General features: G+C 41.0%; 1 protein-coding gene across 1 annotated transcript in view; it reads right to left on the bottom strand.

The window, feature by feature from the left end:
- The window catches only part of NVL (nuclear VCP like), a 133,752-nt gene that overhangs the window by 59,315 nt on the left and 58,184 nt on the right, over positions 1–16,253 (bottom strand). Inside the window, exons 11-17 of the mRNA XM_073628327.1 lie at positions 13,616–13,733; positions 13,368–13,512; positions 9,455–9,701; positions 7,679–7,897; positions 7,332–7,436; positions 6,485–6,547; positions 1,177–1,296 (exon numbers count right to left, since the gene is read on the bottom strand). Coding sequence (XP_073484428.1) covers positions 1,177–1,296; positions 6,485–6,547; positions 7,332–7,436; positions 7,679–7,897; positions 9,455–9,701; positions 13,368–13,512; positions 13,616–13,733 — 1,017 coding nt within the window. The remainder of the gene's footprint in view (positions 1–1,176; positions 1,297–6,484; positions 6,548–7,331; positions 7,437–7,678; positions 7,898–9,454; positions 9,702–13,367; positions 13,513–13,615; positions 13,734–16,253) is intronic.

The following is a 16,253-nucleotide window of genomic DNA, read 5'->3' as shown; positions in this document are numbered from 1 at the left end:
GATTTCTACATGTAGGAGAGAAATGTCAGAATTGGCCTGGGTTAAGTAACGGTTTGTCAGTATCTGGATGTTGTGGGCAGATGTGATTCTACAAGGCCAAGAATTCCGAACTGCGCTTCTCAATTCCACCCAGGAGTCTTAGCCAGTAAATATAATAAAATAATGTGGTTCTAAATCAAAAGGTTTTTTTACCCTAATGCATTCTCCCCAACCCTGAATGAATGCGTACCAGAGTTCACCCACACTACCCTGCTCTCTCTTCCTCTTCTCACATGAGACACAGTCAGTCAAATGTGAGGAGGATGCAAGGATGTGGCTGATCCAGGTTGTATGTGGTTACTGATGGCTCCTGATCACACCCACAAAAGGTGTCCCCATAGCGCACAGCTTCTTAGAGGAAGGAGGAATGGCACCCACGAGGGACTCCAGAAGAGGAGAGAAGGGACCACTTTGTGCAACAACATTGAACAGAGCAGGCAAGTATAACTTTTTTATGTTGGCAAGAAAAAAAAATAACCTTTAATATCACTTTAAGTAGACCCCCCTTCTTGAATATAGCCCCTGATCTATCTTGCTGCAATTTTTAGCAAACAATTTAAACGTATGTCTGCACAAAGTAGAAGAATATTAAGTGGACTTCTCCAATACATTTCCCCCATGGTTTATCAATTTAAAACACTGCAAGTCAAGCAAATTACCAGTTAATCTGCAAGAAATCCAGTGAGCTCCCAAATTCCTGTTTGAACTTACAACACAGTGCCTTTCATCCAAATCCCAAGCAACCTGCTGAACCACAGAACTCATCGTATTCCCATAGCGGTGTTTTCATTTCTTCTTCATGTGCATTCATTGATTTATTTTCTAGCATAACAGTACTGCTGCCTTGACTCCTGCCCACACTCACTACGTAGGGAAAGGGATTTTGGAAGATGTAGGTCTGGGGGGGGAGGTATATCAGTCGATAGGAAATTATCTCCCAGAAAGGAGTGCCACATTGCGTTTGTCTATTGTTGTAACTATGAGGATCAGATCACATTTTATGAAAAAATTACAGTGGAAAAACAGTTAATTTCATGGGGCATACTTTTCCTTGCCACTGAAGATCATAATTTGCAGCTTTATGAAGGACGGTATATTTGTGCTACAACAAAAACAAAACAAAACAAAAAACCTTACCTCATGGCCCGACCTTCGGGGACACAAGGCGTCAATTTCATCAAAAAATATTACGCAGGGGGAGGAGTTTGAAGCCCTTTGGAAAACCTGCCGAACAGCTCGCTCACTTTCACCAACGTACTGAAATGAAAAGAAGCCGATTGAAAGCATAAGCACTGGCTGGCTTATTTCAGAAGGTAAATCTAGAATAATACTGGAGTACAATTCCACCAACACCAAATATACAAATTTTAGGCTACTAGTGACTGGGTAGACACCACTCATAACATAGGCTCCTGCTCCTGGCTGTTGGGCGACAGATCAGAGTTAGTTCAGGCTATCCTAAAATAAGATTACAGTGGAACCTCGGATTGCGAGTAACGCGGTTAACGAGCATTTCACAATACGAGCACTGTATTTTTAAAAATCTTAACTCGGTTTGCGAGTGTTGTCTCGCAAAACGAGCACGATTCAGGCCAAAGCGGTGTGCAGTACCGCTTTTGGTCTGAGGTGGGGGGGCCGAACGTCACGTTCAGAAATGCACAGAAAGGCCCGAGTACAGCAAGGCTGACCTCGGCAAATCTCGGGTAGGAAATCTAATGGTATTGCATCCCATTGAAGTCAATGCAAGACAAATTATTTTCGTCTCCATTGACTTCAATGGGAAAACTCGCTTTGATATGCGAGTACTTTGGATTACGAGCATACTCCTGGAACGGATTATGCTCGTAATCCGAGGTTCCACTTGTACAGGGGAAAATTTGGCTGCACACCAAGCGTTCCAGCATCCAGACATCCTGTGAATCAAAGCCTCTCCTGTAACCTCCTCCTTTGAGGTCTTTCATCCTAAGACAGGCTTAATCCTAGAGAAGATCTTCAAAGATCTGATCTTGTGAATGTGTCTAGAACAACGTTTTTACTACTACTATGTTGGAACAGTCGTTGTGCAGCTAATTTTGTCTTTATGCATACTTTAGGCCTCTACTGGGTGAATTAAAAGTTTAACTTTTACCTGGTTGCAAACTGTTACCGCACCAAGCTCAATTATTTCATTTTCAAAAAACATATATATCATCCGCGAGGGTCATGGCAGTCTGGTAAGTAAATATAAAAAAGCCTTCGCGCTACTAAGATGTGTTCAAATGGTAAAAATGTATAATAATAATAATATATAAAAACAATTATCATAAATCTGTGAAAAAACAAAGTGCGTAAGGGCAATTATAGTGTAACTAAATAGATATATTAAATGCCGTTTGCAGCAAGATCTAACAGTGTTCACATCCCACTCATAAAAGCAAAATAATCAATCAATGATCCCGCGCTCCAGCAATAAAAAGTGTAACCAGTGCCTAATAAAAATAAAGTAATATAACAGTCCGGGGGCATACATAAACAGATAAGATTATATAAACATTAGTATGGTAGTAATCTTCTAATCAGATGTTTTCTTCCAAATTGATATCCAAAATGTCCCTTTAAAAATAGGATTAGACAGTTCGCCACATCTCGCATGTGAGAGGTATAAAATCCTATCAATAGGCTCACAAAACTCTCACCTCAATATCTTTAATCAACAGCATAGAGTTGTGTAAAAATTCTATATTCCGCTATTCCAGCATCAACCACCAGGGGGTCCTCCGTTCCACATCCTTATAATGTTCTTGTACTCCACGGGGGGCGGGAGTGGGAGAGAACAAGGAAGGAATGGAGGAAAAGAGTATTCCAATAGTGTAGTATTGTTAAATATAAGATGCTTTTATTTAATCAAAAAACTGGACTCTTACAATAAATAAAATCAAGACAAGCAGTAAAATAAAACTCATGGCGGCTGAGCGCCGTTCTCACGTCACTTCCGGTATCTTAGTTAGCCTCCGGCCACTCCCTACGCGTTATGTCATCACGTGACTTCATCAGGGGTCTTGATGATGTAACGCGTAGGGAGTGGCCGGAGGCTAACTAAGATACCGGAAGTGACGTGAGAACGGCGCTCAGACGCCATGAGATTTATTTTACTGCTTGTCTTGATTTTATTTATTGTAAGAGTCCAGTTTTTTGATTAAATAAAAGCATCTTATATTTAACAATACTAGACTATTGGAATACTCTTTTCCTCCATTCCTTCCTTGTTCGCGAGATGTGGCGAACTGTCTAATCCTATTTTTAAAGGGACATTTTGGATGTCAATTTGGAAGAAAACATCTGATTAGAAGATTACTACCATACTAATGTTTTTATAATTTTATCTATTTATGTATGCCCCCGGACTGTTATATTACTTTATTTTTATTAGGCACTGGTTACACTTTTTATTGCTTGAGTGTGGGATCATTGATTGATTTACTAGTAAAACAGGGGTCATAACGTAAGGTGAGCGGCCAGTGAGCACTGGCGGAGGATTGCATGGGCACTTTGTGTTTCTTTATTAAATAGCTTTATAAGCACAGAGGTGGAAGATCAAGATTCATGGACTTTCATTAGTATTTTTGTTTGAACTATTTGGACACCTAGAACTGATCATATAGATACTTTTTGAGTGGATTATTAGCACAGTTCATGCATATATGCTATATCTGTTGATATGAGATGTTTTTGCACCTGCACTTTATATGTTCTATACTCAAGTCATAAAAAGGTACTAGATTAAAGAGACACCATCGCCTTAGCCATGCAGGGCAAAGTGATAGTGTCTCTACAAAGGACATCCCTGGCCACCCTACACATTCCTTACCTGTGCTCCCCCACAGCTGCTTTTGCTTACACAATTGGCACTAAAAATGGCCTGTCACAGCGACTCGGGGAAGTCTCCCTAAGTCTAGACAGTGCAGCAATTGGCTTTAAGGCTGGGCACTATCAATAGGTGAGCAGATCACATACTTCCCTCATACCCGCTAGTGTCAGGTATTCTGGGTAGCAAACAAGGGGCTGCAAGGGAGTGCAGGTAAGATTAGTATAGCGGGAAGGGTAGTGCTCTTTAAAGAGACACGGTCACCTTGCCAATGCAGGGCAAAGTGACAGGGTTTCTGTGTGAGCGAGCCTTCAAAATTTACGCTGTAATTAAAGCGGAGTTCCACCCTAAAGTGGAACTTCCGCTCATCGGATTCCTCCCCCCTCCGGTGCCACAATTGGCACCTTTCAGGGGGGAGGGGGTGCAGATACCTGTATAATACAGGTATCTGCAGCCACTTCCGGGCTTAGACAGCCGCAGAATATCCGCAGAAGCGCCCCCCCCCCCCCCCCCCCCCCATTGTGTGCTGGGAAACACACAGTTCCCAGCACACAAAGGGGGCCAAGTGCTGAGGCGCAGCGCGACTCATGCATGCGCAGTAGGGAACCGGGCAGTGAAGCCGCATCGCTTCACTTCCCGATTCCCTGACCGAGGATGGCGGCGGGGGCAGCCGAGAGACAAGCGATCGGCTTCGGCATCGCTGGACCCTGGGACAGGTAAGTGTCCATTTATTAAAAGTCAGCAGCTGCAGTATTTGTAGCTGCTGGCTTTTAATATTTTTTTTAAGGTGCAGCTCCTCTTTAAGGTTTAGGTTGTTTCAGTTTTGGCATTAACAGTCTATATATTATGTGATAATGGTTTGTAGCAAGAGATATACAAATAAACCGCCCCTGAATCTCTCTTGCTCCACTGCGCCAAAGAAAAGTGCAAAACTATATAAAAGATGTGTAAATTAATACAAAATGTGTGTACATAAACAGTGTACAGTGAAAAAAGCTGCCACTTAAATAAATACGTAAACTGATCAGAATCCCAAACTATACCTCTCACACGTGTACAGATAGAGATAGCGGTGCTAATATAAATTGTGCAAAATAATGGGTCAGAGCAGCATAATGCCTATGACCCTCTACTTATACATAAAAAATAAATAGTGTCATGAAAAATATTATTTTTATCAAGAAATTTCTTTAACACCCAGTGAAAAGTGTCACTATAAATAATAAATTACAAGAAATGAATGAATAAGTTCAACAGTTGTTTTTCAATCTCCTTGTGTGAAAAATCTTCTACTCTTCCACCACACCACCGTGATAGTGACACCACTCCCTCTGAAGAGCGCACTCACCCAATTGTATAGCCTCCCACTCTCGTGTTCGGCAAAACAGCAATTGAACCACACCTGGGTTGCATGTGATGAACTGTGAATCCAATCAAGCCAGCTCCATATGTGAAAAAATGAATAAAGTGCTCCACATAGCGTGATACCATTTTGACAGATTTATTAAAATCACTTCAAACACACTTCAATGGTTACACTCACTTTTAAACTGAAACATAAAAGCCTTTAAAAAAAATCCACAGCAAGCAACAGGATCAGTGATCCAACGGTGCACCGCGGTCACAGCGGACCTGAAGTGTAAACTGGTGTATCTCTCACCCAACCTTCTAAGGCCCAGCCATCCGATCGGTGTAGTCCTCCTCAGACAGCGGCATCTAATGTCAGTGCGATGGAATGCTGTGTAACCATGCCCAAGACATGTTTCGTCGAAAAGACTTTTTGGGATTTGAAGAAGTCTTTTCGACTAAACATGTCTTGGGCATGGCTACACGGCATTCCATTGCACTGACATTAGATGCCGCTGTCTGAGGAGGACTACACCGATCGGATGGCTGGGCCTTAGAAGGTTGGGTGAGAGATACACCAGTTTACACTTCAGGTCCGCTGTGACCGCGGTGCACCGTTGGATCACTGATCCTGTTGCTTGCTGTGGATTTTTTTAAAGGCTTTTATGTTTCAGTTTAAAAGTGAGTGTAACCATTGAAGTGTGTTTGAAGTGATTTTAATAAATCTGTCAAAATGGTATCACGCTATGTGGAGCACTTTATTCATTTTTTCACATATGGAGCTGGCTTGATTGGATTCACGGTTCATCACATGCAACCCAGGTGTGGTTCAATTGCTGTTTTGCCGAACACGAGAGTGGGAAGCTATACAATCTGGTGAGTGCGCTCTTCAGAGGGAGTGGTGTCACTATCACGGTGGTGTGGTGGAAGAGTAGAAGATTTTTCACACAAGAAGATTGAAAAACAACTGTTGAACTTATTCATTCATTTCTTATAATTTATTATTTATAGTGACATTTTTCACTGGGTGTTAAAGAAATTTCTTTTCATGATAAAAATAATATTTTTCATGACACTATTATTTATTTTTTATGTATAAGTAGAGGGTCATAGGCATTATGCTGCTCTGACCCATTATTTTACACAATTTATATTAGCGCCACTATCTCTATCTGTACACGTGTGAGAGGTATAGTTTGGGATTCTGATCAGTATATATTATGTGGTAGAGGAACTACCATGTATAAAACTCACCATATTCAGCAGCTCAGGGCCCTTCACTGAGATAAAATTGAGTCCAGATTCATTGGCAACTGCCTAAAATAAATAAAAAAATAACTTAACTGAATTTTTATTTACCCCTTTACACATAAGTACATTCACCATCAGTACACAAACTATGCGATTGCAACAGGACGAAATACAGATAGACATATGGAGCTCAATCCTGAGGTCCCCACAATTCTTTGGGGAAGATTGCTGTAAGTGAAGTAATGTATGCAGGAACCTCTATTGCAACAACATGGTTTTGGTAACCCAAACACTGTTAAATCATATGATCCATGCACGATCCTCTACCAAGATGTTAGTTTCCTTTATGTACGACACTATTCACTCAAATTGTATATATGCATTGTATAGCCACAATATGTTTTTGTATGTATATTTTTTTCTCCTTTCGGAGACAAATAAAAACTTTTCTGTTAAAAAGAAAAAACAAAACACTGTATCCATCAGATCGGGTGCAGGCGCCGCCATTCTAATTAAGGGAAACAGGCAATGGAGCCTTGTGGCTTCACTGCCCGTTTCCTACAGTGCATGCGCAAGTCGCGCGGCGCTTTGTGAATGGCTGGCTGTCTTCTGGGACACACACATGTAGGGGGGGCTCGCCGAAGTAGAGGATATGACGTCCTGCGCCATGGACCGGCTGGATCGGAAGTACAGGCTGTACTTCATAAAAAGGTAAGTTAGAAGGAAAAAAAAATTTTTTTTTTAACTAGCTAAAAACAAGGGGTGGGGAAGTGGTCTTTCATTTAAGACCACCTCTTAAAAGTGGGTGGAACTCCGCTTTAAAAACACAAAGAAACAAAGATCATCTTACTTTTGCAAGTAAAGTTTTCCCACAGCCGGGGGGCCCTGCAAGCAAAACCCCAGCTGGAGCCATAAGGCCAAGAGCCTTGAACTGTTCTGGATTCCTTACAGGAGCCTGGAGGGGGGAAAAAAAATAACAAATTACTTTAAAAGTAAAAATGGATTAATTTTTTTTGTACTTAGATTTTAATTAATTTTAATTTTGCCACCCCCCAACCACAATTGAAAACAAGCCCTAAAAGTGGAACAAGTTCACAGTTTTGAGGAGAACCTATTATCTGTGAGTCAGGATCTGATCACATATCTTATAGCAGTTGAAATTTGCTGCAAGCAAATCACCAGCACATCAGGACTCACCAGTATGGCCATTGTCAGCTCCTCCCGGATCTCCTCCAGAGCTCCTATGTCAGCCCAGGTCACATCAGGCACTGTGGCAAAACCTTCTCTTTTGGCAGAGGGTTGTACGGCAGGTAGGGCATTCAGGAAGTCAGACATCTCGATACAGAGGCTCTGAAGATGCTCATCAGGAAATGGGGTCTGGTCCTGAAGAACCTCAAGTAGTCTCTGTAACTGATCCTGGAAAAAAAAAAAAAAAAAAAAAAGACACAGCTGGATGATCCTTAACCCCTTAATGACAATGTATTTGAACCTTAGCGACCACAGCAGCGTATATAGTTATGCCACACAGCACAACCCTGTCAACCAGGGAAATGAATCTGATTTCCCCAAGCTGCAATTTTACTTTCATTTACAGACCTGCTCCCCACCTTCACCCTGTGGGTTAAATTATAAAGGAGAAGCAGCACACAGAGGAGCTCATCTGTCATTCTGCTCTCCTCTCCTTCCACCAGGTCCCTTGCACTGCAGGACACCTGAAGGGCTCCTTGTGCGGCTTCTACCTGCCAAAGTATGAGCTTTGCGCATGCAGAGATTGCAAGAGGCTGATACCAGGCCAAATTCATGCACGCACTTTGACTGCATTTAAAAAAATACATTATTTAAAAATAGTGCTATCTGTACTCGGTGCAAAAAAAAAAGAAAAAAAGCCTCAATATAGTGCCGATCAATACTCAATTATGACAGCTGCACTCACAATATTACACATAACAATAATATCAAACATGGAAAAGAAAAAAGAGAATGTTGGGCTGTCTTAAATTGTGTTCATATCCTCATATAACTGTATTAGTACACATTGCTTTATAAGTCCTAATGAAAAAAAAAAAAAAGGGGGGGGGGGGGATTATTGTGCTGTCTATATAGACTTATAAGCGCATATCATTTATATGTATATATAAAAAATAAATTTTTTTCTGATATGCACTTATAAGTCTGGGTGTACACCGCACAATCATTTTTTTCCCCCTTTTTCTCCCCAGTCTAGATTTATGGGTGTATAACACGCACATTCATTTTAAAGGGGAAGGAAGTTTCAGGACAAAAAAAAAAACTTACATTTTAAATAAGGAACTTTGAAGCAAAATAAAGGTCAGTGTCCATCTGCAGCCTCATCATTGCCATCAATGCAGCCTGATCAATGCCCATCTGCACCCTCACAAGTGCCATCAATGCAGCAGCCTCACCATTGCCATCAATGCAGTAGCCTCACTATTGCCATCAATGCAGCAGCCTCACCATTGCCGCCAATGCAGCCTGATCGATGCCCATCTGCAGCCTAGAGTGGACAGGGAGGGGGGTGGGATGAGCGCCGACAGATACAGTGAGAACCTATGATAGACAGAACAGTGGTCCAATGGTGGCTCAGGAGACGGGACTTCCTATTACAGAGGCCACCAAGTAAACAGGAGATTCTCACTGTATGTAATCTGATGGCGCTCGCCCTGCCCCCCTCCCTGTCCCCTCCGAGGCAGCTAAAATTGAAGTATTGGCGTACACGCACACGATATTTGCACCCAATTTTCAGGGTGAAAAAGTGCGTGTTATATGCCAATACATACAGTATTTATTTGTTGTTTGTATTTAGTATTTGTTTTAGCAGTTATGCACTTCATAAAGCAATGTACAATTATATATGGTTATGAACACAATTTAAGACAGCGCAACATTCTCTTTTTTCTTTTTAAGAATATATCTTTGAGAGCTGTATTAATGTGTGTCTCTTGTGAAGTGTACCTGATTGGGTTGTACATTTTGGACTTTTAACTCTGATGTTTCTTCCAGCAGAGAGCTCGGTTCTATTGAAGTCTCCTTCCCTTTAAACTCCCGCAGCTGGATCAAAACTCTGTTCACAGCACCCATCGCAGCTTCTCGGCAAAGTGCCATCAGGTCTGCACCAACATACCCTGGTGTTAGGTGTGCCACATGCTGGAAGTCAAAAGATTCAGGGAGCCTCAACTTCCGGCACAAGGTCTGCAGAATCCTGTGCAGGATAAAGAGCAGGAGAAAATTATAATATAAAATAAACATTTTTCACATATAGTAATCACCTGTAACAAACTTTTTGATGTAGGTTTTAAAGTAGTATTCAACCTTCCACTTTGTTTTTATTTTCTTTAAAGTACAGTATTTGCTTTCACCAAGGATACCTACAGCAAAGCAATTTTTTTCATAATAAAAATGGCCCCAGTGCATGCGAGTCCCAAGCTGAAGTGTGCACAGTAAAAAAAAAAAAAATAATTATTATATAATAATATATATATATATATATATATATATATATATATATATATATATATATATACACACACACACACACACACACACAATGACCCAATTCCCCCACCCACACATTCAAGGTAGATAAGGAATCACTCCCGCTGTGCTATTGTGTTTGGACAGTAGGGAGCCTTCCCCACCATGACTGACTGCACTGATCGTTTAGGGAAAACCCAACAGGCTTATTGTACAGAAGTCGATTAATAGATCAACTTCTATACAACCAGCCTGTCCATACATGGTTTGGAATTTGACCAGTCCAGCAGGGAATTTCGATTAATTTTTGGCTGGCTTAAGATAGCTACAGCGGTGCTCCATGGGATTCTGCAAAGCAGTGGAGACATCCTTATGATAGAAACTTCTAAGGCAGAATGCAAAAAAGTGACAGGCTGCAAACAGAAGGCAAAAGAGCAAACACTGTAAGTAATGTAGTATGCTGCCATATTTCATATTGAGGGTTTACCCAGGATGATGCCTGAACCAAGATGGTGGCTTTCCTCTAGATAAAAGGCACTGACCATAAGAGTGGAAGCAAAGCAGAGCTTACAACAGTTCAGGGGTGAACTGGACAGGACAGATATCACAGCTTCAGATAACATTGCAGAATGCACTTATGGAAGAATCAACATGCACTTTTTTGTTTTTGCACCAATTGAACAGATATAACAAAATGTTATCAAAGGTATATTTAACAGACCAAAAGAGAGCAAATAAGAAAAGTTAATTGTAAGGTTTACATGCAGTTTACATTCGACTTGAAGAAAAAGTTTGGGGCTTGTGTACAGCCTAGGCCAGGGTCCAAGGGGCTCCCACAGGGACATAAATGTAAAGCTGAGAGTGGTGCCTGCACATTAGCACTATTTTACATAAGGTAATTTTTATAGCCAAGTTGGGTTCAATTTAAGTGTCAAAGATGGTGTAACTCTGGAAATTGCCCTTGTCAAAGTACATTTAAAATCATTTCCTTATCTAATGTTAATTGCATGCACATTTGTTATCAAGCTTCTGTTTTCCTGCAGCAATGATAAAGCAAAGGGCAAATGTAAAACCAAAGTCAGAGTGTGAAGTGCTAACTCTGGAAAGTCACTTCTTTACAAGGAGTCATAAAGGAAGGAAGCTGGACAAAGTCTGAAATTTCTGCTAAACATACAGGACACATTTTATGCAAAATTCCTTAAGAATGTTCGTAGTTTAAAGCGGAAGTAAACCCATTGATGAAAGTTACATTTCTGGCACGAGCCTGAAATGTAACTGTCTCATTGCTTGTGCTCTCAACCAAATTGTCAAACTATCCAATGGCTGATTTCATAACTGATCACATGTGCAGCACCATGGCAGTTGAAGATTAAACAGAGGCCAAGATGGCAGCTTCCTTGGCTGAAAATTATACCAATTTAAGTAATAACCATTTGTATGGCTAACTTTAAGTGTATTTACACTTTTGCAGAAAAATTAGGATAAGACCTTATTTTATATTTGTTACACGTTCTCATTAAGACAGCACAACTAAAAAAAAATTATATATATTATTTCTTCTTTTTACTTGCTGAAAAATCCTTAAATGCTCTCCCTGCTTTGTAATGTTTAGGAATAGGGCTGCGGAGTAATGTAATACATAATCAACCCTGTTTGCAGTTCTTCATCATCAGCTGTAAACTAGATTTGAATATTGTCTGTCCTAATGGTTAAAATTGTAGAAACCACCTTTCTGCAATGTATGTTATGAAGGATAGCTCACTGTGTAGGAACAAGACACTGTAAAGCTGGCCATACATGGATCAAAATTTGTCTGGTTTAGCCAGGACTGGCTGAATTTTGATCCATGTATGGAGCAGAGAGGTTGCACAGAAGTCAATCCACTGGTCGACTTCTGTACAACTGCCTTGTTGAATTTTCCCTGCTCGATCAGTGCCGCAGGCTATAGCCTGCAACACTGTTCAGCGTATTCTGGTGGCTAGGTCTCCCCATTGTCAGAATACAAAGACTAAGCGGGAAGAACTCCCCAATCCACCTTGAATGTGTGGATGGGGGGGAAGTGGTTCCTTTTTTTTTTTTTTTCGTTTAACCATAAAAACTGTATCATCTATGGCAGGGGTTGGCAATCTTGGCCCAAGGTTGCCTACCCCTCATCTTTGGGCTGCCTAAAAAACTATCCAAATATTCCTAAAATTAGCCATGACACCTTAGAAAAATCTGCAATATATTTTTCTTTACTTCAATAAACATTGATAAACAGAGAGCATTAGATCGCTTTGTTATCTCTTTTCATACGTCATATTAATGTACTGACTGGGACGGACCCTGGAGCAGCTCTCTCTGGTGATTTTGCCTGGATTGCTGTGTCAGCTGATACTGACTCCCGCTCTGTGACCTGTCTCAGGTCGAGACGTTGGAGGTGAGAGGCCATCTGTTTGCGGTGGAGGGATCACTGGCACTTTTCTGAGATCCATTTCTTAAGTCTGTCACCTGCACTGCATTTGTTCTTAGCTGTATCCACACCGGCACCAACTGGGATTTTATGTTATATGGACTTTTTAAATTGCGCAGCACTTCATTTATACATGTTCGAGTGAAGCCTGTTTTAAACATGCTCTCCCCTGTCTATATATTATAAACTTCAAATACATGTTTGTGTTACAGGCACCATTGTGTGACCTTGGATGAAAGTTACATCTCCCCCTACGGGAGATCTGGCCACTCTGGGATCCAGGTGTGGATATGCGTTGCCAAATTCCTGTGAGCAACATCTCCTGAGTACACCCTCACGCCCTTCAAGGTATGGGAGGTGGAATGGTCTTTTAATTTATTTATTTATTTTTTTGTGTCGATAATGGATAGCTAAAACATTATGTGTTAATTGTGTAATTTTTCCTTTTTTTCTTTCATACACCAAGACCTGGAAGATTGTATGTTTTTATGGTTACTGAATAAAACGTTATCTCCCTTTCCTGATGAAGCCACATCGGCGAAACATGTCAAAAAATGTGGGCTTGACACTTATTTATACATATGTGATTACAGTCTATTTCGCTGTTATTCAATAGGCAAATATGTATGTACCTTTGGCTGTGTTATACACTGTATGTTTCACTTTTTATAAATTAAATAAAAATATATTTTTAGCCAATGTTTTCTTCTGTATGTACCCTAAAAGTCCCCTATCTCCACTTTTTGCTTTCTATTCTTTCTGAATGAATCATTGTCTAACACACAGTACATTACAGTTGCAAATGTAATTTTATTTATTATCTGTTGCTTTGGATTGGATTAGTACAATACTCTACTAATGCGAACAGTTTCAATAAGAACATTTTTCCTTCCTTTTAATACTTGCTAACAAGCATGTAAAGTGTGGTTTAGCCAGCATTACCTCTGCCTAGCCTTCTCATCTGGAATCCCCAAGCAGATTTCTCTGTCAAACCTCCCAGCACGTCGGAGCGCAGGGTCCAGAGAGTCCGGACGATTGGTGGCCCCAATGACAAGAACCTGAGCAGTCACCTCCAGGTTATTTAAATCTGGTGGGAGAAAAAAAAATGGTCAAAAAGCTATCAGGAACTAGCTAAACCATCAGGAACCTTGGGAGGACACAAGCAGTATAAAAAGAGGTTTGACACTCACCGTCCATACAGGTGAGCAGCTGGGCCACAATCCTCCGCTCCATATCCTTTGAGGCCACTTCTCTTTTTGGAGTTATAGCATCAATCTCATCAATGAAAAGAATGCAAGGGGCACTGCTCTAAAATATTCAACACAAAACACATATTGGTACCTCAAATTCACACACCACAGGGAAACATTATCAGTTTTGAATTGAATGTGTCTGGTTAGGCACTGAACTAGTCAGGTTAGAACCCCTTGCAGGATGTTAATGTGGTCTTGGGTTTAACTGTGGAAATATCCCCTCACCTCCTCTTACGGTACCTACTGACTATAGGACAGGAAGAGGAAATATAATCAATTGAAACACAGACAGCAATAATATGTGTCCGGCGTTCTGACTATACTAAGCAAAGTGTTATTGTTGTCTTTATGCCTGTTCAAAAGATGTACCCTTACTTCCTGTTCTGATGGCCAAAGTCTCTAAATTAGGAGAGAAAGAATAGTTACATACCCTGTTTCCCCGAAAATAAGACCTAGCGTGATTGTCGGTGATGGCTGCAATATAAGTCCTACCCCCCAAATAAGCTCTACCCTGAAAATAAGACCTACAAAGACTTTAACTAGGGCTTATTTGGGGGGTAGGGCTTATATTGCAGCCATCACCGACAATCACGCTAGGTCTTATTTATTTTCGGGGAAACAGGGTAGTAGGTGAGGTTGAAAAAAAAAAAAAGACAAGTCCATCAAGTTCAACCTTTGTGTGTGCGCGTTTATGTTAAAAGCACATTGCATATCCCTGTATGTTGTGATAGTTAAGATACCCATCTAATAGTGTTTTGAAATTATCAATGCTCCCTGCTGATACCACTGCTTGTGGAAGCGAATTCCACATCCTTACCGCTCTGACAGTAAAGAACCCTCTACAGAGTTTAAGGTTAAACCGTTTCTCTTATAATTTTAGTGAATGGCCGCGTGTCTTTTTAAATTCCCTTTCACTGAAAAGTTTGTTCCCTATGCTAGGGTCACCAATACGGTATTTGTACATTGATATCATATCCCCTCTCAAGCATCTCCTCTACAGAGAGAATAAGTTCAATGCTTATAGTCTTTACCCATAGCCGAGATCCTCCAGTCCCTGAACTGGCTTTGCTGCCCTTCTCTGGAATCTCTCCAGTTTCAGCACATCCTTCCTGAGGACTGGTGCCCAGAACTGGACAGCATACTCTAGGTGCGGCCGTGCCAGAGTCTTGTAGAGCGGGAGAATTGTAGTTTTATCTCTGGAGTGAATGCATGCCAATATTCTATTTGCTTTGCATGCAGCAGCTTGGCATTGCATGCCACTGCTGAGCCCATCATCTACTAGGACCCCCAGGTCCTTTTCCATCCTAGATTGCCCCAGAGGTTCTCCCCCTAGCGAGTAAATTGCATTCACATTTTTGGCACCCAAATGCATTACTTTGCATTTTTCAACATTAAACCTCACTTGCCATGTAGTTCCCCACGCCATTAATTTGTTTAGGCCTTCTTGTATGCTTTCTAAGTTATTGCTCTGCTTAACTTTGTATCGTCAGCAGATACTGAGATAGAGCAGTTTATCCCATCCTCCAGATTGTTTATGAATAAATTAAAAAGGATTGGTCTGAGGACAGAACTCTGGGGGACCCCACTTTTCTCACCGGACCATTCCGAGTACTCCCCATTTATCAGCACCCTTTGGGCTCGCCCTGTAGCCGGTTTTCAATCCAGGTAATCAACCTATGGTCCATGCCGAGTTTGTACAGTAAACATTTATGGGGAACTGTATCAAATGCCTTTGCAAAATCCAGATACACCACGTCTATTGGCCTTCCTTTATCTAGATGGCAGCTCCCCTCCTCATAGAAGGTTAATAGATTGGTCTGGGAAGAACGATTCTTCATGAATCCATGTTGACTACTGCTAATGATACAGTTTTCATTACTAAAATCTTGTATATAGTCCCTTATCATCCCCTCCAATAGCTTGCAGACTATTGATGCTAGGCTAACTGGTCTGTAGTTCCCCAGTATAGATCTTGGCCTTTTTTAAATATTGGTGCCACGTTGGCTTTTCTCCAATCAGCTGGTACCAATCCAGTCAGTAAACTGTCCACAAAAATTAGGAACAATGGTCTATCACCTGACTGGAGTTCCTTAAGGACCCTCGGGTGTAAGCTATCTGGTCCAGGTGACTTATTTATGTTAAGTTTTTCAAGTCTATCTCTAATTCTGTCCTCCGTTAGCCATGAGGGTGCTTCCTGTGACTTGCTATGAAAATTAACATTACAATCTTGGTTACTGTATCCCCCCCCACCCCATTTCCCTTGTGAAGGCTGAGGAGAAGAATATATTCAAAACCTCCGCACATCCATTTTGCACTAGTGTGAACCCAGCCTTGAAGAATTTCTTGGGACTTTTTTACTCTCCTCCGCTATGTGCCTTTCGTGTTCTATCTAAGCTGCCCGGACTGCATCCTTATATTTCTTATTGCATTTTTTGTAAATTTGGAATTCTGACAATGACCCCTCAGCTTTGTATTTTTTTGAAGGCCTTTTTTTTTTTCCTTATATGCATTTTTACGATGGAGTTGAGCCACCCAGGATATTTATATGTTTTTTTCAATTTATTATGCAATGGAA

Source organism: Aquarana catesbeiana, linkage group LG04 (genome assembly GCF_042186555.1).
Source record: "Aquarana catesbeiana isolate 2022-GZ linkage group LG04, ASM4218655v1, whole genome shotgun sequence".
NCBI classification, from domain to species: domain Eukaryota; kingdom Metazoa; phylum Chordata; class Amphibia; order Anura; family Ranidae; genus Aquarana; species Aquarana catesbeiana.
The sequence above is the reverse complement of the archived record's forward strand: the minus strand, read 5'-3'. Positions and strand labels throughout refer to the sequence as shown.